At 43.1% G+C, this 19,748-nt stretch overlaps 1 protein-coding gene across 8 annotated transcripts in view; it reads left to right on the top strand.

Moving 5' to 3' along the window:
• MPPE1 (metallophosphoesterase 1) overlaps positions 1-19,748 on the top strand; it is a 58,328-nt gene that overhangs the window by 34,396 nt on the left and 4,184 nt on the right. For 5 of the 8 annotated variants that reach the window (XM_047827281.1, XM_047827280.1, XM_047827279.1 and 2 more), the window contains 9 exons: positions 203-285; positions 5,584-5,697; positions 9,456-9,838; positions 13,261-13,369; positions 15,905-16,008; positions 16,651-16,725; positions 18,570-18,678; positions 18,818-18,886; positions 18,972-19,094. In XM_047827281.1, the coding sequence (XP_047683237.1) occupies positions 9,570-9,838; positions 13,261-13,369; positions 15,905-16,008; positions 16,651-16,725; positions 18,570-18,678; positions 18,818-18,886; positions 18,972-19,094 (858 nt within the window). In that variant the 5' untranslated portion in view covers positions 203-285; positions 5,584-5,697; positions 9,456-9,569. Of the gene's footprint in view, positions 1-202; positions 286-5,583; positions 5,698-8,559; positions 8,662-9,455; positions 9,839-13,260; positions 13,370-15,904; positions 16,009-16,650; positions 16,726-18,569; positions 18,679-18,817; positions 18,887-18,971; positions 19,095-19,748 lie in introns of all 8 variants that reach the window. The other 3 variants (XM_047827282.1, XM_047827283.1, XM_047827284.1) reach the window with 3 other exon arrangements.

Here is a 19,748-nt window from a genome sequence, read left to right on the forward strand (position 1 = left end):
AGAACAATAACATGTCAGTCATTTCTGTTTAGTGTGTGGTTTTCAGGTTATTTTTGTGTTGTAACGGCCAATCAGCTTCCTTCTCCTTGTGCCACAGGGCAGTAGTCACTGCCCTCTGGGAATTGATGCATCTTCCACTTTAATTAAATAGCTAAATGAATGAAATATTCTTCAGTAACACACACATTTTGTTTTATTTCAGGTAGAGGTGCTCTGATTTGGGGGAACACAAGCCAACTTGGGGCCTTCATACCAGTCTCATCTACCAGTTGTATCCTTTAAAAGGTGAGAAGGTGACTTAGTGATATTCCCTTGAACACAGGCTCCCAAGACTTCTTTTTAAATATAAAAGTAGTGACTTTATGGGGTGCCTGGGTGGTTCAGTCGGTTAAGCGTCCCAACTTCAGCTCAGGTCATGATCTCGTGGTTTGTGGGTTTGAGCACTGCATCCGGCTCTGTGCTGGCAGCTCAGAGCCTGGAGCCTGCTTCAGATTCTGTGGCTCCCTCTCTCTCTGCCCGGGCCCCTGCTCGCACTCTGTCTCTCTCAAAAACAGAAAAACATTTAAAAAAATTTAAATATAAAAGTAGTGGATTTAGATCCAAAAGGAAGCCTTTGCTCTAGGACATTGTTAGCTTGTAGGGTCTTGTGTGTGTGTTTTGTGTTTGTGTGCTGCTTCCTTTTTAAAGAAAATTGTGGCAAAACCTGCATAACGTAAAACTTAACCATTTTAACCATTGTAAAATGTACAGTTTGGTGACGTTTAGTACATTCACATTATTCTTCAACCATCACCACTATCCATTTCCAGAACTTTTTCTTTTTCCCAAATTGAAACCCTGTAAATAATGACTGCTCATTTCCCCCCTCACCCACCCTGACCCCTGGCCACCACCATTTTACTTTGTCTCTATGAACTGTCTACTCTAGTCCCTTATGTAAGTGGAAGCATATAGTGTTTGTTATTCTGTGTCTGGCTTATTTCACTTAGTATAATGTCTTCAGGGCTCACCGTGCTGTATCATGTATCAGAATATCATTACTTTAAATTAAAAAAAATTTAATTGTGGTAAAATATACATAAAATTTACTATCTTGCCAACTTTTCATAGACTTTTTTTTTTAAAGAGCAGTTTTAGGTTCACAGCAAAATGGAGCAGAAAGTAGAGAGTTCCCATATACCCCTGCCCCCACATAGCACAACCTCCCCCATTATCATCATTCTCCACCAGAGTCATACATCTGTTACAATTGATGAGTCTACACTGACATATCAAAACCACCCAAAGTCCATAGTTCACATTAAGTCTGCTCCTGGTGATGTACATCTAAGGGTTTTAACAATGTATAGTGATATTATATCCACGTATTAAATATCCATGTATAAAAATATCCAAGAGTATTTTTACTGCCCTAAATATCCCCTGTTCCCCGCCTATTCATCCCTCCCTTCCTTCCCCTAAGCTCCCTGGCAATCACTGATCTTTTATGGTATCCATAGTTTTGTCTTTTCCAGAATGTCATATAGAAAGAATCATATAGTATGTAGCCTTTTCAGATTGACTTCTTTTGGTTAGTAATATGCATTGAAGTTTCCTTCATGCCTTTTCATGGCATGCTGGTTCATTTCTTTTTCGCACTGAATAATATTCCATTGTGTGAATGTACCACAGTTTATTTATCCATTCACCTATTGAAGGGCATCTTGGTTGCTTCAGAGTTTTGGCATTAGGAAAACAGCTGCTGTAAATGTTTGTGTGCAGGTTTTTGTGTGGATGTAAGTTTTCAACTCATTTGGGTAAGATAACAAGCAGCACGATTGCTGGATCACAGGGTGAGAGTATATTTAGTTTTGTAAGAAACTGCCGAACAGTCTTCCAAAGTAGCTGTGCCCTTGTGTATTCCCACTAATAATGAAGGAGATGGTCTGTTACTCCACATCCTCGCCAGCATTTGGTGTGGTCAGTGTTCTGGATTTTGGTGACTCTAATTTGTGTGTGTGTCTAATAGGTGTGTATCTTGTTCTTGTTTTAATTTGCATTTCTTTGATGACCTATGATGTGGAGCTTTTCATATACTTATTTGCCATTATGCTTCTTTGGTGAGCTGTCCTTGAAGGTCTTCGGCCCATTTTAAATTTATTTTCAATTATTAATTTTTCATTTTCCCCCCAGCTATATTGAAATATAATTGACAAGTAAAATTGTACATATTTAAAATGTATGATGTGATGATTTGAGATACGTCCCTATAGTGAAGTGGTTATCACAGTCTACACAACCATCAACTAAAACATCCATCCAATCGCATGGTTATTTTTGTTTGTGGTGTGTGATGAGAATGCGTAAGATCTATTGTCTTACTTTTGCCCACTTTCTAACTGGGCTCTTTTCTTTTCTTTTCTTTTCTTTTCTTTTTTTTAAACGTTTATTTATTTTTGAGACAGAGAGAGACAGAGCATGAACGGGGAGGGTCAGAGAGAGGGAGACACAGAATCTGAAACAGGCTCCAGGCTCTGAGCTGTCAGCACAGAGCCCGACGCGGGGCTCGAACTCACAGACCGCGAGATCATGACCCGAGCCGAAGTCGGCCGCCTAACTGACTGAGCCACCCAGGCACCCCTGGGCTGTTTGTTTTCTTATTGAGTTTTAGGAGTTCTTTGTATATGTTTGATAATAGTCCTTTATTAGAAGTGTGTTTTGCAAATATTTTCTTCCAGTCTGAGGCTTGTCTTCTGATGCTTCTGAATCTCTCTGTACTCCATTTTTAAGTGTATAGTTCAGTAGGGTTGACATTGTTGTCCAATCTTTAGTGCTTTTCCATTTTGCAAAATGGGATCTACACCCATGAAACAACAACTCCCCGTTTTCCCTTTTCCCAGCCCCTTGGTCACCCCCATTCTACTTTCTGTTTGTATGAATTTGATGACTCTAGTTACCTCTTATAAATGGAATCACATAGTATTTGTCTCTTTGTGACTGGCTCATTTCCCTTAGTATCATGTGCTCAAGATTCATTCATATTGTAGCATGTGTCAGGATTTCTTTCCTTTTAAAGGACTGAGGAATATTCCATTATATATACACACGTGCCACATTTTGTTTGTCCATTGATCAATTGACAGACATTTGGGTTGTTTCCACCTTTTGACTGTGGTGAATAATGCTGCTGTGTACATGGGTGTACAAATATGTGAGTCTCTGCTTTCAGTTCTTTTGAATGTTTACCTGGAAGTGAAATTGTTGGATCATGTAGCAGTTCCATTTTTAATTTTTTGAGGAACCACCACACTGTTTTTTATAGTGGCTGCACCATTTTACATTCCTACCAACAGTACACATGCATTGCAATTTCTCCACATTCTCATCAATGCTTTTTTTTTTTTTTTTTTTTTTTTTTATAATAACGATCTTGTTTCTCCCCCTCATCCTTTTCTGGTTTTTTTTTTTTTTTTTGCTGTTGTTTGCTTGTTTTTGAGCAACTTGCATGAGATCACATACTAGGAAATAATACAGCTGGGATATAGACTTCCCCAGCTGCTGGATCATGCCATCCCCGGGGCTTAGGAGAGAACCCAGGAGCTACCAAGCAAGTACATGAAAGTCATGTACTTCCCTTTTAGAAAGAAAGCTCTTTTCTCCAAAAAGGCTCAGGGAAGATTACTTCCCTTCCATCAGAGGGCCACCCAAACTTTTCTTTGGAAGAGTTCCACACAGGGACTGGTGAGAAAATGTGTTCTGGCCACCTGTTTTGCCCATCTTTAAATTCCTGCTTGGCCCTTTGACCAGAGGGAACGGGTACATCTTCTTCAGCTGTTCCTCTTGTTCCTATGACTGGAGACTGTGAAGCATTTAAAGACCAGAAGAGTGATAATATATGTTTGTAATTCTAGAATGTTTGAGACAGTAAGCTTAAATGGGGGTCGTTAACTCCGTGGATGCGTATTGAGCACTTACTGCTTGCAGGCACTATCCTGGGCACCGGCAGAGACGGGATATGAAGACGGTGACTAGTGCAATGAGAAATGTGTTTTATATCATGATCAGGACACACAGATCCGTGTACTGAAAAGTGGAAGCAAAAGTTTGGTGAAATAAACTTTATGGTGCCTTGCCTTGACTCTGTACAGTGCAGGCTAATTTTTTCTATTCTGTTTTCTTCTATCTAATTTTTTAAAACTCTGGTCACAAACCGCCAAACTGATTTCATGAACCAGAGATGGGTTTCTTTTGGCTTTTTGAAAAATTCTGGGTTGGGAGATGTTACCGATGCCATCGTGTGTGATGTCAGGAATACGGAGTGTGTCGGCGGTAGAAATCAAAATCTCCACATTCAGCGCTTTAGTTTTTACCAGGGCCCTCTGGGACCTTTAATATCAAGTGTAGCTCTCTTAGAGACAAGTCCTGAGGGGAGTGCATCTGCCTTTTGATCCCAGCCAGACTGAACATTGTTGGGAGACCTGTATAGTTTTCCCGCTGAAATATCATTCACCGAGTTTAATAAAACTGACAAATTGACCTTGGGGGGTGAAAACATGAACATTTCAGTAATTTTGCGTTTTGAACCCAAATCTGCTACATGCAAAGGAAAGCGTCTCATATGGACAGAATTCTTCATCACTTAACCACAAGCACTTAACACGCAGAGAATATCATCTTTATTGAAACCCCTCATAGCTTAGTTTTACACCTAGTGATATAAGATGGATAAACATCTTTTCCCCCCATGTATTCACTGAGGAGGCAGGAAGAGCTGGCCATATCTGGGCCTGGGTGGAGCACTCCACAGTGTTCTGATAAAGGACCAGACCCTCCTTCCATTTTGTCTTAGAAAGAACACAGTTTCTGTCCGTTAGCCTGTAAAAGCCTGGATGTGGAAGATATAGTAGCATTTAGTTATTCAGGCTGTGTGGCTGTGGAGATTTTAAATCACTGGCCTACATATTATGGTTGAGATAAAATTTCAAGTTTACTTCTAGTAAGGGAAGGGTATGGGGATTTTGGATGTCAAGCATTAGGAAGTCCAACTCAGTAAATGAGTGGGGAAGACAGCCGAAGATGGCCACAGCTTCTAGATTCTAATTTCTGGCCTTTATTCTCTACTGGGCTTCATTCTCCCTAATCTGATTATGGCCATTTGAATTGAGTTCCCTTGCCTTGAGCCTGTTGAAATTCATCAGATTGTAAGGTTTACTGTCTAGTCTAATCCTGATATACCTGCTTCATTTAAAAAAATTTTTGTGAACATTATTTCTGTCAATCTCCATGACATCAGTGGAGGCAAGTGCTGTGACCCCCATGATGAGGCTCAGAAAGGGTAAGTGGCTTGCCCAAGGTCACAGATAGCAGAGCTGAGCAGTAGGTGGGGTTTTGTCCAATTCATCGTAGCTACTCTCTCTGCTGGTGGGTATTCATAACGTAGGAGAAAATACTGGAAGAGGAATAAGTGGCTGCTAATTCCCTATAGAGCTCTTCGGTTTTCCTGTTTCCTACCAAGAAAGGTAGGCTCAGTTGTCCCATGTCTGCTCCAGGGGTGGAGTGTCCTTTGCTCCCAATGGCTGGTGGTCAGCATGCTTTTTTTCACAGGTCAGCTGCATCAGAAAACGAGGATGCAGCTCTGTCCCTGAGGTTGGCTTAAGTGCAAGTTGGCTTGAACCCAAGGAGGAGGTCACTGTATACCCATCTGGAAGCAGCCATAAGGTAGGAGTGGCATCTCATTACGTAATGTGCACCTGGCATGGGGGCCTTGCTGTGTCAGTTCTAGGGAGAGATTGGATCCTTTCCCCACCCCATCAGCCCTAAAAATTACTGTCTTCATTTCAGGAGGTAAAAGGGGATATGCTTTGACCATAACATTGAAGACCACATTGGAGATACTACTTTGATGAGTAACACGATGGGTTTGGATAGAGAAGGAGAAGTAGTTTCCCAAGATTTGAGCAAAAGGAATTTTTGCTTTAAGGATTTGGTGTCAGAGGTTGTCAAATAATGGTTTTCACTCTGGTGAGGAGTTCTATTTCTTAAAAATGATCACACTATACTGGAGAGCTGATTGACACGGTGTTAGGGTTTTCTCAAGAAAGTATGGAACAGTACCAGCTAGCTTGCTCTCCCTCTTTGCCTTTCCTTTTTTTTCCCTCCTACCCTCCCTCTCGCCTTCCCTCCCTCTCTCCTTCCTTTCCTCCCTTCCTCCTTCCCTCCCTCCCTTCCTTCATTCTGAGTCCTCTGGCTGAATGGCTCTGTGTGGAATATCTTTTATTTCTTTGAGGAAAAAAGAACACAGACGCTTGAGGGAAGGGCAGGGGCTCCCCCAACCTTTTGTTGACACGTGGCCTTCCTTAAGCTGAGGAATTGTTCCCTGCCTTTGCTGCAGTCAGCCTGGAGGCAGGGGCCAGGCTGAGCCTCAGCAGGATCCAATGGGAACCTGGGAACCGGGTGGGGGAGAGCCAGCGCCACCTGTAAGTGCAAACCCGTGGCTTGTCTCTGTGTGTCCTGTTCTGCTCCCTTGGTCCAGGGAAGCTGACAGACTGCAGCTTTGTGTCCCCTCGGCTCCTGGCCCCCACTCTCTGCTGCACTTGGAGGGCAGGGTGGGCCTGCCGTGCTCCAGGCCACCCATCTTCCCTTGCTGTGTTCCTGGATCTTAGCTATCACCACCGAAACCAGCTTCTCTGATGAAAGGAGGTGGGTGTAGAGAAGCAATTAGAAAGTTGTCATTCTGGTTTTTACCTCGGGAACTTGGAGCCTATAAAGAGCAAAGCTTTGCATGTTAAGAGAATTCTGAGGCTAACTCCAGAAGGCTGGCATTCCTTCCTCTCAGCTTGTCCTCTGCGGCGTGAGGAGACATTAAAGTTTTAGGAAGTTTCAGCTGCTGTTTTTAGGATTTCAGGAGATCCTTCCACCTTTTGAAAGAAAATGAGACATTAAGACCAAATGGTTGCTTCAGACATATTTGACTGAATCAAAACAAAGGAAATTGGATGGTATTAAGAAATACATTCATTGTTCCTTAGAGTCTTTGTCCCTCTCTTATGAGCATCACCCAAACAAAATCCATTCCCTTAGTTGTTACTGGCAGCAATTGCACCTCCTTCTGGAGTTTGACTGCTGATAAGTGGATGACAGCAGGAGTCCTTGCTTTCTCCTCACCTGCATCAGATTAAGCACCAGCCTTATGGGCTGGAGCCTTATGGGGTGGCTGCACCCCCGAGTTGCCCAGAACTGCCGTGTTTTTTATTATTGTTAGTGCCACCTTTCACTCTCAGAGGAGTCCCCAGTTAGAAGATAAAGTACGGTGATTTTAGTTATGTGGCACAGGGGTTCAACCTTAGAGAAAACAGAGGGGGCGAGGAGGTTCTAAGTACAAGGACAATGTATGGCACATGGTCATGGTGGTCGGACCCGCTTGACAAAGATACTATGGATGTTCTGAGTAGAGTTCCAGGAAGAGCATTTGAGCCCAGGTTACATGCACAGCTGCTTTTGACCTCTCTGTCTGAAAGGATGCATTTAAAATCTGGCATTCAAGTCCTGTTCCCTCTTTAATCAAATACTTCCCAGTAAGAATGCCACTCGAGAGCAGGTGGAAGAAAGTGAAGGCTTGGGCACAGAGCCATTCATTCCCCTCCTATCCTCTCATTTCTTCTTTTCTGAAAAGCCATAGATGTGAGGACTTCGTAGTCCAGCAGACCATTGTCACAGCTCCATTTGGAGAAGCGTGAAGTGTTCCATCATCTTTCAGTTTCTGAAGGCACTTTCAATTCTGGGGTTATGTTTTGAACCTTTGGTAATGGCTCAAAATACATGTTTACCCCCACTTATTTTTCTTTAGGTAATTTTTATGTTTACCCCCACTTATTTTTCTTTAATCTTACCCTGTAGGTAAGATTTTTAAAAAGTCCTGTATCTCAATGGGTATATAGAATGCCGCTGTGCAGTAAGCGAGGGCCTTTTATAGGGACTCGGGCTTACATGCAAACATGAACAGCTCTGGAAACGGAATTTTGCAGACATTGTTGTAGACCCTCCAGGAATGAGACTGTTTGTGACCCCTTGTCTGTCAATCATATGAAGGTTCCTGCATTCATCTTAGAACATCATTTCCCCAGAAAGGGCTTTTCTGTATATATTGGCTCAGTGAGCATCTTGTGGTCAATGTCTCTCATAGCCCCCACCCACTCTGAGACTTCTGGAGTTTTTCCCATATCTGAGTTCTCTGCAGCCACCAGGTCCCTACCCTTTAAGATCCTCATCCTTTTTTTTTTTCTTTTTTTAAATGTTTATTTATTTATTTTTGAGGAAGAGAGAGAGAGAGAATGCACGTGGGCGCACGCACAAGCAAGGGAGGGGCAAAGAGAGAGGGAGGCACAGGATCCGAAGCAGGCTCCAGGCTCCGAGCTGTCAGCACAGAGCCTGACACGGGGCTTGAACCCATGAACCGTGCGATCATAACCTGAACCAAAGTTGGATGCTTACCTGACTGAGCCACCTAGGCGCCCCTAAGATCCTTATCTTGAGCATAAGATGAAGAACTTTAGTAGCATTCCACTTTTTCTTTTTTTTAAGTGGGCTTCACTCCCCTCCCATTGCAAGGTTCAACTCACAACTGTGACACAAAGACCTGCGCTGAAATCAAGAGTTAGCCGCTTAACTGACTGAGCTACCAAGGTGCGCCGCTCCCCGACCCCACCCTCCCCACCAACATGCCACTTTTTAAAGCCCATTTCAGGTCGTCCGTGTACCAGCCTTTCTCTTCATATGTGTCAAAAGTAAATGCTTTTTTTTTTTTAAATAGGATGCAAAGTCCATTTATGATTCCAAAAAATCCATAAACATTTTAAAGTTTCCCATAGAGGAACCATGGCACATAAATGTCTTCTGACAGAAGGCCATCCAGAAATTTAAGGCCGATTTGCAGGTGAAAACCCATGTTTGTGAAACATATAATCCGAATGCATCATTGACAGATGTGTGTTCTGTGAGGCTCCGGCCTCCGAGCCCAGAGTGGAATGGATTGCTCAGATCCCTGAAGCACATTGTCTGTGAATATTCACTTCTTTTGTGGAAAAGCAGTGTGGAAAAGTGATGAATTCATACCAGAGGCAACACAATGCAGGGGGCTTCTGGCCTGCTGATTTGTAAGGTCCAGGAAGGGCAGTGAATCCTTTTGGGATTCAAGTTACTCTTACTTAATATTTGTTGACTTTCCCTATTATGTGTCCTACCTTAACATTGTCTGGACAGATTGTTATTTAATGATTTCCAAGTGGTAGTAAAACATATTTTAGCGGGAAGATCATTCTTCTAGCATAATCTGACATAGTATTCTTGTACAAGTATTGGACACTTCATGTATTTGGCAATATAGTTAGGATTCTGGAACTCATTATTCTTAAAAGAATGAGATAGTGTGTGTGGCATTATTACGGAACATAATCCAGTCATTTCTCTTTTCCCTGTAGGTACATGGCTAAGCCCTGGACACCTGCCGCACCTTATGCAGGATTCCACAGTCCCCCCTGGTGAATTCTTGATGGATTTCACTCCTGATTGTTGGCAATTCCTGGGCAGGAGAGATGGCCCTGATCAGGCTGGGGTTTGGAAGGCAGCATCTTTGTCTGTTAAGGAGGAGGAGTTTATTGCTGTTGAAACTCATAGCCGTTGTCTTTGCTGTGCTTCTATTCTGCGAATTTTTAATCTATTACTTAGTGATCTTTCGATGCGATTGGCCTGAGGTGAAAACTCCAGCCCACAACAGTGGACAAGAGACTCTGAAAGCCATGTTTTTGGCTGATACTCACTTGCTTGGGGAAATTCGAGGCCATTGGCTAGACAAATTACGAAGGTAGGAGCTACAGTCAGAAATCTTTCTGATTCTGAATCTTTCTGGTAGAGAGTCTCTCTCCATAGGTCAAGGTACTCATTAGTTATTTTCTTCTCAAAGAAAGACACATCGGACATTGGACTTTTCCTTAAACATACCATTTGCTGAGCATCTGTTATTTATAAGGACCCAGAATTTGGAAAGCAGGTCTGGGTTTGAGTCTTGTGACTTTGGACAGGTTACTAGGGCTCCTCCAAGCCTGTCTCTGCCTCCTTGTTAGTAACAGAGACCTTATGGGCTATATGAGGAAAATGCCCACAGTAAGGTCCAGCACATGGGTATGGCCGGTCAAGGTAAGTTTCCCTTTTCTCCTGGGCAGGGGGAGAAACAGAGCTGGGTTGGTGGTCCTCTCTTGCAGGCAATGGTGTGTAGTTTATGATTTTATTTTTTTATTTATTATTTTTTTAAATTATTATTTATTTTTTTAATGTTTATTCTTGAGAAAGAGAGCATGAGCAGTGGAGGGACAGAGAGTGAGGGAGAGACAGAATCTGAAGCAGACTCCCAGCTCCAAGCTATCAGCACAGAGCCTAATGCAGGGCTCAAACTCATGAATTGTGAGATCATGACCTGAGCTGAAGTCAGACACTTAACTGACTGAGCCACCCAGGCGCCCCAATGGTGTGCAGTTTTCAGCCTACTTGAGCAGATATGTGGCTTTCACCCTGGGAAGAGGATCAGGTCCTGTCTCTCCCACTTAGACCTGCCTAGCATAATCCATCTGCTTTCCCATCAGAAGGCTTTTTAAAAAATTTAACTGTGATACAGTACACATAACATAAAAGTTACCATCGTAAACAATTTTAAGTGTACATTTCAGTGACATCAAGTACATTCATATTGTTGTGCAACGATCACTGCCAGCCGTCTCTGGAACTTTTTCATCTTCCCAGGCTGAAACTTTGTCCTCATGAAATACTGACCCCTCCTTCCCCCTCCACCCCAGCCCCTGCAGCCACCATTCTACCTTCTCTCTCTAAGGATGTGTCCACCCTAGGTTCCTCATATAAATGGAGTCATACAGTATTTTTCCTTTTGTGTCTGGCTTATTTCACTTAGTATGATGTCTTCAGGGTTCATCCATGTTGTGCATGTGTCAGGATTTCCTTCCCTTTTAGGGTTGCATAATATCCGTTGTATGTGTAGACCACATTTTGTTTCTCCATTCACCTGTTGATGGATACTTCCACTTTTGGCCATTGTGAAGAATGCCCACCGAAAGGTGACTGATGGGGCTTTCTACCCCAGGGCATCAGAGCTCTCTTCTTGTCCTTGGTGACGCACTACCCTGCCCCCTTTTCCTCATCATGACTGCATTTGTGCAGGTCTTTAACCTTTACTAGGAGGAATATCCGTGAGCACTTCGGATATGGATGAACCTTACGTTGGGGGTGGGGAGGGGGTGAGATGTGTAATGTCCTTAGAGGTGAGTGACAAAGGTGAGACAAAAGAAGGAAAGATGGATGGGGCCTTCCTTCTTTACTCAGAGTTTTAAACCAAAGGAGGCATGAGATAGAGAAGGGCCAGGGTGAGATTTCCTTGGGCTTCATTTGGGTTTTACCAGTTGAGCTTTCTTCCCTGCCCTCCTGCTGCTGCTGTTTCTAGGTGCTTTCTTCTCCAGGGTGACTAACATTCAATCAAGAAAAACTGAGAAATGAATTTTGGGAGGTATCTTGAGTGAAGGGGTGCACCACGCAGCAGTTTACATGGGGACTGGCCAGTCTTCTCTGACCCCAAATTACCTTCCCCTATTTATGTGCCCCAGGATGTCAGAGTCCCCTTGGGTAGAGGAAAAACAGCCAGGAGGATGCCTTAAAAAGCAGGAAGAGTTGGAATCCTTAGGAATAGGACACAGGTCATAGTTGGTCAGGGAGAGGGGAGGGTGGGTCAAGGAAGCACTAACATGTTTGAATACCTATTGTGTGTTGGTGCTGTGCTGGGCACTTTACAGATGCTATCTCATGTAGGGGCGCCTGGGTGGCTCAGTCAGTTAAGCATCCGACTTCAGCTCAGGTCATGATCTCACAGTTCGTGACTTTGAGTCCTGTGTCGGGTCCTATGCTGACAACTCAGAGTCTGGAGCCTGCTTCGGATTCTGTGTCTCCCTCTCTCTCTGCCTCTCCCCTGCTTGCACTCTCTCTTTCTCTAAAATAAATAATAAAACACTAAAAAAAACACCAAACCCACAAAAAACAGATGCTATCTCATTTAATCCCATAACTGTCTTACGAGAGACATAGGTTTTATTATTGCTGTTTACTAATGAAGAATAGAAATCAGAGAGAGTAGGCAGCATCCTCAAGGCCACACAAGTGGTTAATGGGTGCAGCTGGAGTGCCTGTCAGGTTCTAGATCCCCAGCTCTTTTCATTTACTTGTCTTACCAATGGCATGATTTCTTGGATGTCTGAAGTCTCTAGGATTTACAGTTTTGGTATTAGCTAGTCTGATTCTCTCATTATCTCCTCCCAATTCTGAAGGCACGTAGGAAGTTGAGGTCCCTTCAAGAAGAAAGTGAAACTTAAGCCAGATGCTATCATCTCCTTGGTGTGGTGCAAAATCAGTCTATGTGAGGCATCTTTGGAAGCTGCGTTAAGCCCTCCCTGACCTCTTGGGCTGTCATGAGGGATGGCTTCTGGGGTACAGTGTGTGTGGGGCCTGATCTGTGGGTGTCACATAGGGGGAAGTCAGCCTTTAAGATGTGTGGGCGGGGCAGTTCAACTCCTAGGGGCTGTTGTTCCCCACATTTAATCAGATATGGACTCTGACCCTTCCAAGCATGGATGGGAAGCAGGGGTGGGGCCATGAAAGAGAATGGGACTGTTCAGTTTCCTTTTTTTAATTTTTTTTTAAATTTTTTTTTTTTTCAATGTTTATTTATTTTTGGGACAGAGAGAGACAGAGCATGAACGGGGGAAGGGCAGAGAGAGAGGGAGACACAGAATCGGAAACAGGCTCCAGGCTCTGAGCCATCAGCCCAGAGCCTGACGCGGGGCTCGAACTCCCAGACTGCGAGATCGTGACCTGGCTGAAGTCGGCCGCTTAACCAACTGCGCCACCCAGGCGCCCCTCCTTTTTTTAATTTTTATTCTTAAATATTTATTTGAGAGAGATAGCATGCGTGCGCTAGTGTGCGCAAATGCAGGAGGGGCAGAGAGAGGAGAGAGAATCCCAAGGAGGCACCACGCTGTCAGCGCAGAGCCCAATGCAAGGCTTGAACCCACGAACTGTGAAGTCATGACCTGAGCCCAAATCAGGAGTCAGACGTTTAACCAACTGAGCCACGCAGGCGACCCTCAGCTCACTTTTTAAATGGCCCATAAGACAGATCTGGGCTCTCCTAAGAAACAGACTGATGCTGTGCTTTTTCCTGTTGGCCTCAAGGGAGTGGCAAATGGAGAGAGCCTTCCAGACAGCTCTGTGGTTGTTGCAGCCAGAAGTCGTCTTCATCCTAGGGGACATCTTTGATGAAGGGAAGTGGAGCTCCCCCCAGGTAGGACCCTATGATCCGGGCACCCTCATCCCATCCTGCTTTCAGGGTGCAGCACAGGCAGCCCAGAAAATCCATGAAGTGGTATCAGTGAGAGTTGGAAGTTTTGCTTACTACCAATATTAAAAATGTATCGTCTATCTTGAAGGTCATTAGGATCTGTACCTTGAGTTAAGCTAATCTTAGTTGACCCTTGAACAATGCCAGGTTAGGGGTGCTGACCTTGTGTAGTCAAATATCTGTGGGTAAGTTTTGCTTCTTCTCAAACTTAACTACTAATAGCCCACTATTGACTGGAAGCCTTACTGTTAACATAATTAGCACATATTTTTTTATGTTATATGTATTCTATACTGTATTCTCTCAATAAAGTAAGCTAAGAGAAGAAAATGTTATGAAGAAAATCTTAAGGAAGAGAAAATACATTTATAGTATGGTCCTGTCTTTATATCTATATATATAGTATATAGATATAATATATATATATTATATAGAGAGAGTATGGTCCTGTCTATATCCACATATAGATCGACCCACACAGTTCAAACTCTTCTTGTTTCAAATATCAATGGTATTTGTTTATGTAGGAAATAGGTAGTTTAGTCAGACCTTACTTTGTTGGAATGTGTGTTCCCATGATCCTCTCAGAAAGGGAAAAAGAGGCAAGGTGGGTGCAAAGTTGCTTTTCAGCAGAATTACAGAATGCATATGGAAATATAATTAGACTTAATGCTCTTTTATTGAACCACGAAATTATGAGAACTGTGCTATAAAAGTTACTTGCTACTCTCCTTTTTCTTTCTTCTGAGGGAGAGGTGCAGAAGGGGCCTTGGGGGCCTGGTGTGAGGCTACTGTGCCTGTAGGGGTCTCCATCTGGGTAGTGAGGTGGCCTAAGCCTTTCCATCACCAAAGAGAAAGGCTGTTCTCACCCTAGCTGTCAAAATATTTGGCTTATTATATTCCTGGAATTAACGGAAAAAAAGAAAAAAGCTGTTTTGCTGCTTAGTTGAAAATGTTTTGTCACAAATGGTTTTTAGAAGGGCTTTTGGGGGGTGGGATATTTTTAAAAAATCCATTGGCATTTCCCAGGATAACCCAAAAGGCATACAAAGAAGGTCTTGGTCCAGCTCTGATAGAAACCCACTATTTATAAGGTTGCCTTGTTCGTTATAATCTAGTCTGTAATTAGATATAAGATAATGGAAATACTATATGCGACAAATAACTAGTTATAAAATGAGGTTGGATATACATGTTGCTTTTGCTTAATTTTGAAAATTAAGGGCAGCATTTTATGTTTTTATGTTTTTCTAACTTTATGTTATTCTAACTTTATTTTTATTTTTTAGTGTTCTTTAAAAAATGTTTACTTTGAGAGAGTGAGTGGGGAAGGGGAAGGGGCAGAGAGAGAGGCGAAGAAAGAGAATCCCAAGCAGGCTCTGTGCTGTTAGCTCAGAGCCCAATGTGGGGCTCAATCCCATGACCCTGGGATCATGACCTGAGCCCAAATCAAGTCAGATGCTCAACTGACTGAGCCACCCAGGCGCCCCTATGTTATTCTACCTTTAAATGTTATATGTTAAAGTGAAGTCTTTGTAAATGTATTGAAGGACTCTCTATCCAGCATATTTCTCTAGCGTGGACCTTATTTAAAACTTTTAGGATAAAGTTAATTACTATTCAACTAAGTATTGTCTTCCTAGTGTTTGTCCAAGTGATGTTTTTAGGCTTAATAAAAGTCAGAATGATACAAACCTAATTCTCAAGCTTTAATAGTTAAAGTAAATGTCAGCAGAATCTTGAAATATTTGTTGGATTTTGTCTTTCCCCCACATCCCATCCGTTCTCATTCCCACAGTTGTAACCATGCGGAAATGCTAAGATGAGGGATGTACTCATCCTTGTCTTGGTTGAGACACACGAATTTGCTTGGCATTTCCTAAGAGCCTCTTCTTACAATGTGTCCAGATCTGGAGTGATTATCAGCCTGGAGTCCATGGTTGGGCTTCGGGGGTTCTTTTCAGGGGATCTTAAAACAATGGATGTATGAATCAAGTATTTTGAGGATTGCCATCTAATGTTTTAATACGGGGGAATATCATTTAAATTTTTTTCAATGTTTATTTATTTTTGAGAGAGAGAGAAAGAGAGATAGAATGTGAGTGGGGGAGAGGCAGAGAGTGAGACGGAGACACAGAATCTGAAGCTCTGAGCTGTCAGCACAGAGCCTGACGTGGGGCTTGAACTCACGAACCTTGAGATTGTGACCTGAGCCGAAGTCAGACGCTTAACCGACTGAGCCACCCAGGTGCCCCTGGGGGAGTATCACTTAATTAAAAGTTGGCATCAGATTAAATAAAATATTAAGTCTTAGAAAAAGAAGTATGACATAGAATTGGAAATTCTAAGTTCTACATTAGCTCTATGAGCATCTGATTTGGACAGGGTAATTAACTTATCAGAATAAGGAGCATATTTTTTTAGCCACAGGGAAGAGAGGTTTCTGTAGCTCTCAGCAGTGACTTGTTTTTCCCACAGGCCTGGGCAGATGATGTGGAGCGGTTTCAGAAAATATTCAGACACCCACGTCATGTGCTGCTGAAGGTGGTTGCTGGCAACCATGACATTGGCTTCCACTATCAGTAAGTAGTTCAGTGAAGCCTTGCATCCTGAGGGCTCTCCTTAACTATAACTTTGAACCTACCATTCTGGTGAAAGCCTTACTTATGCTGTGTGGGGGACATTTGTTGCCCTTGAATGATGTAAGCCCGGGAGCATAAACTCCACAAGGGCAAAGATTTTTGTCTTGGCACTTGTACACCCTTAACAAATCTCTGTTGAATAAATGATTTGTATGTGCCCTTGGGGGATTCTGACTTGAAACTTACATTTAACGATCAATTGTTTTCTTTGGGACTCAGAAAACAAGACCATTTACACTTTTGTAAATGGCATTTATATAGTGCTTATGATGTGCCAGCCTGTTTTAAGCGCTTTACTTCCTTATAGTAACTCATTTAATCTTTCTGATGGTCCTGCTATTTTAACCATTGTGCTGGTGAGGAAACTGAGGCTCTGGGGACTAAGTCACTTGCCCCAGTCTTTACAGTCAGTCAGTGGTGGAGCTGAGATTTGCACCTGATAGCCTGGGCCAGCTGGAGCTCTCACCTCAAAAAGCTAGTCTGGCACTCAAATCCTGAGTTATTTCTTGTGTTTATGCTAAGTCTGAAGAGGTCCTAAGATGGCTTGCTCTGAAAAATGTTTCTTTTTACAATTGAACTTAGGATGAGCACATACAAAATAAAACGATTTGAGAAAGTTTTCAACCCTGAAAGGCTGTTTTCTTGGAAAGGAATTAAGTGAGTATTATTTATGAATTAAAAAAAAAATTTAACGCTCATTTATTTTTGAGAGACAGACAGATACAGAGCATGAGTAGGGGAGGGGCGGAGAGAGAGAGGGAGACACCGTATCTGAAGCAGGCTCCCAGGCTCTGAGCTGTCAGCATAGAGCCTGATGTGGGGCTTGAACTCATGAACTGTGAGATCATGACCTAAGCCAAAGTCTGACACTTAACCAACTGAGCCACCCAGGCACCCCTATTTGTGAATTCTTAAGAAGCCCTTCAGTCCTTGGAAACTTAATTTTTTAAGGGAACTGTCTTCGCCTGCCACACTGGGCTCTGTGTGGCGTGGTTTACGGTTTCTGATGAAGGCACCACAGGCCTCATCCTGCCTGACGGTCACTGTCAGAGTCACCAGCCTGGTGGACCAGCCAGTCTCTGACTTTGCCTAGCCACCGAGGGCATCATCTTCCTGTGTGCGGTGTCTCTGGGTGATAGAGATTCCATCAGGCCACTTTGTAGAGGAGTATATTTCATTTGTTCAAAATGTACTTGTTTCCCTTTATAAAGGATACTATTGACATCATGCTATCCCAGGATTGGGTGCAGGTGTGTCCACTGTGCTGTGTAGCTATGTGCCCCACCCCCATGCCCGTCAGCCTTGATCTGTGGACCAAAGTGTCCCAGCCCTTTTGTCTGACCACAAATGAGCACCTGCTCTCCTTCTGCATGGCCATTTTCGTGCTGTGTCTGGACACTGTCGAGTCCGTGTGTATGTTTGCAGCACAGTGGACGAGACCATACATGGTGTTCTAGTTGCAGACGTAGTGGAGAGAGAAAAGGTGGGAGAGGAAGGCTCTTCCTCTTTAGGTCATGGCCCCCATGGGTTTCCAGCACTCGTGACTTTGGCCGTGATAGCTCACTGGGCCCGTCTCAAGAGATGATCTGTGACACTCCCAGAGACCAGGTCGGGGGTTCTCTACAAATGCTCGCTCTTTCCTTCCCTTTGCCCATAGGACTAAGTTTCTAGTAGCGTCCTTTCCTGAGTCATATGAAGACTTGACATAGTTGTAGTTCTTTTTCCCTAGGGAGTAGAGTTTAGGAAACTTGAAGTGCACTGACCATATTTCAGATCGTTTAGTTAGCTCCTTCTCACTAAAATTCTTTAAATTTCAAGCAATCTTTACTGACAGGTGCCTTCTTCACGCCCAGTTGATACGTGTGTAGGAGATGAAAGCATATTTAATGGGAGTCTATAAAAATATAATTAAGGTAAAGTGGTTGTAAAGGGCAACCAAAACTGACTTTATCATCATCCTAATTTGGGATTATCCATACCAGTTAGCTGTGACCTGCAAACCCCCTCCCACCCTGCCTTGTTTTCTGAGTGCGCAGATGTTAGCAAATGTTGCCTGTGGTTTGCTTTATGTAATAATAACAGTATCTAACATTTACCGAGTACTTCCTAGCGGCAGGCTTGGTGGTAGTATTTCATTCCGTCCTTACCACAAGTCAGTGGCATGGGTGTGCTATTATATCCCTGTCTTTTCACGTGGTCAGATGCGAGGCTCAGTGGTAGTCTGACCTCAGAGCTTCTGTAATCTGGGATTTCTGAAAGTTCAAGGTTAAAAATCTTCTTATGATGTCTTAGACTCCACTCCCAGTATACTGCTGTTTTGTTTTCTTAACTTGACTCGTACCTAAAAACATAGATTAGTCGAGTGGAGATTTAAAGCTGTTCTGGGTCATGTTTCTTCACACTATGGGTACTTCCTTTTGCTTCATGGGAACAGCATTGTGAGAAGACAGTACACGGGAAGCCCAGTGGCCCTGACTCTCTGCCTCCTCCCTCTGTCTCAGTTTTGTGATGGTCAACAGTGTTGCCCTGGAAGGGGACGGCTGCAACCTTTGCTCTGAAGCAGAAGCTGAAATTATCGAAATTTCTCACAAACTGAATTGCTCCCGAGAGGTAGGAGAGCATCTGAATGCACAGGTGCTTCTGTTCTGGCATCTTCTGCGGTGTGGTTGCTGCACTTTGTGTTTTGTCCACCTCTCAGTTCCCTCTTCCCTTCCTGCTGGGGTTGCCGGGTTAACTGATTCCTCCCCAGCAGGAACATCACTCCAGCAGGTGCATAGATGAGCAGCCGCTGCCGGCGTCAGCCCCGGTCCTTCTGCAGGTGAGCGGGGAGAAGGTGGCTCTGCATATCTGGTGGACCAACCAGGGCCTCCTGGTCACATCTGACCGTCTCTAAATCCTGGCAGCATTTCCCCCTTTACCGGAGAAGCGATGCTAATTGTTCCGGGGATGACGCTGCACCTCTGGAAGAGCGGGACATCCCCTTTAGGGAGAGATACGATGCACTTTCCCGGGAGGCCTCACAAAAGGTTTGCTGTGGACCCCGATGCCCCCCAACAGACAGACAGATGGCTGTCACAGTTAGCCACCTGAGAGCGGAGGGCAGGGCTTTGGCAACATCAGCTTTTCCTATCACCCTTTTGTCCCTCCCGCACCCCACCCCCAGTACTTCTGCCTAGTATCAAGTTAATGAACATCCTCAGCTTTAAAAAACTTTATTCGAAGTTTTTTCCACCAATTTAAAGGTATTTGGAAATGTGAATGGAACTTAGAGTTAACTTTGGGGGCTTAGGATGTGCTGACTTGTATGTATTTATATAATACAAATATGTATTTATATATTACACAAATATGTATTGTATAATACTTAAATTATAATTATGATATATAAGTATATGAAAATATTTTTGTTATTTTATAAATAAAACAATGTAAATATTTATATCATATAAATACATATTTGTGTAATGTATGATATGCTATACTATGTGATAAGATACAAATATATTTATAAAATACATCTACAAAAATATTTATAAAAATATAAAATCTAGGATGAGAAGGATAGATTTTCCCTAAAAGCTCGAACTTACTTTTGATAGGATTTTAAGAAAAAAATGAAGCACTCTACCAAGTAGGGATTTTATATTTATGTTACTGAATACGGGCCCCGATGGGGCTCT

This window comes from Prionailurus viverrinus, chromosome D3 (assembly GCF_022837055.1).
Source record: "Prionailurus viverrinus isolate Anna chromosome D3, UM_Priviv_1.0, whole genome shotgun sequence".
NCBI classification, from domain to species: Eukaryota; Metazoa; Chordata; class Mammalia; order Carnivora; family Felidae; genus Prionailurus; species Prionailurus viverrinus.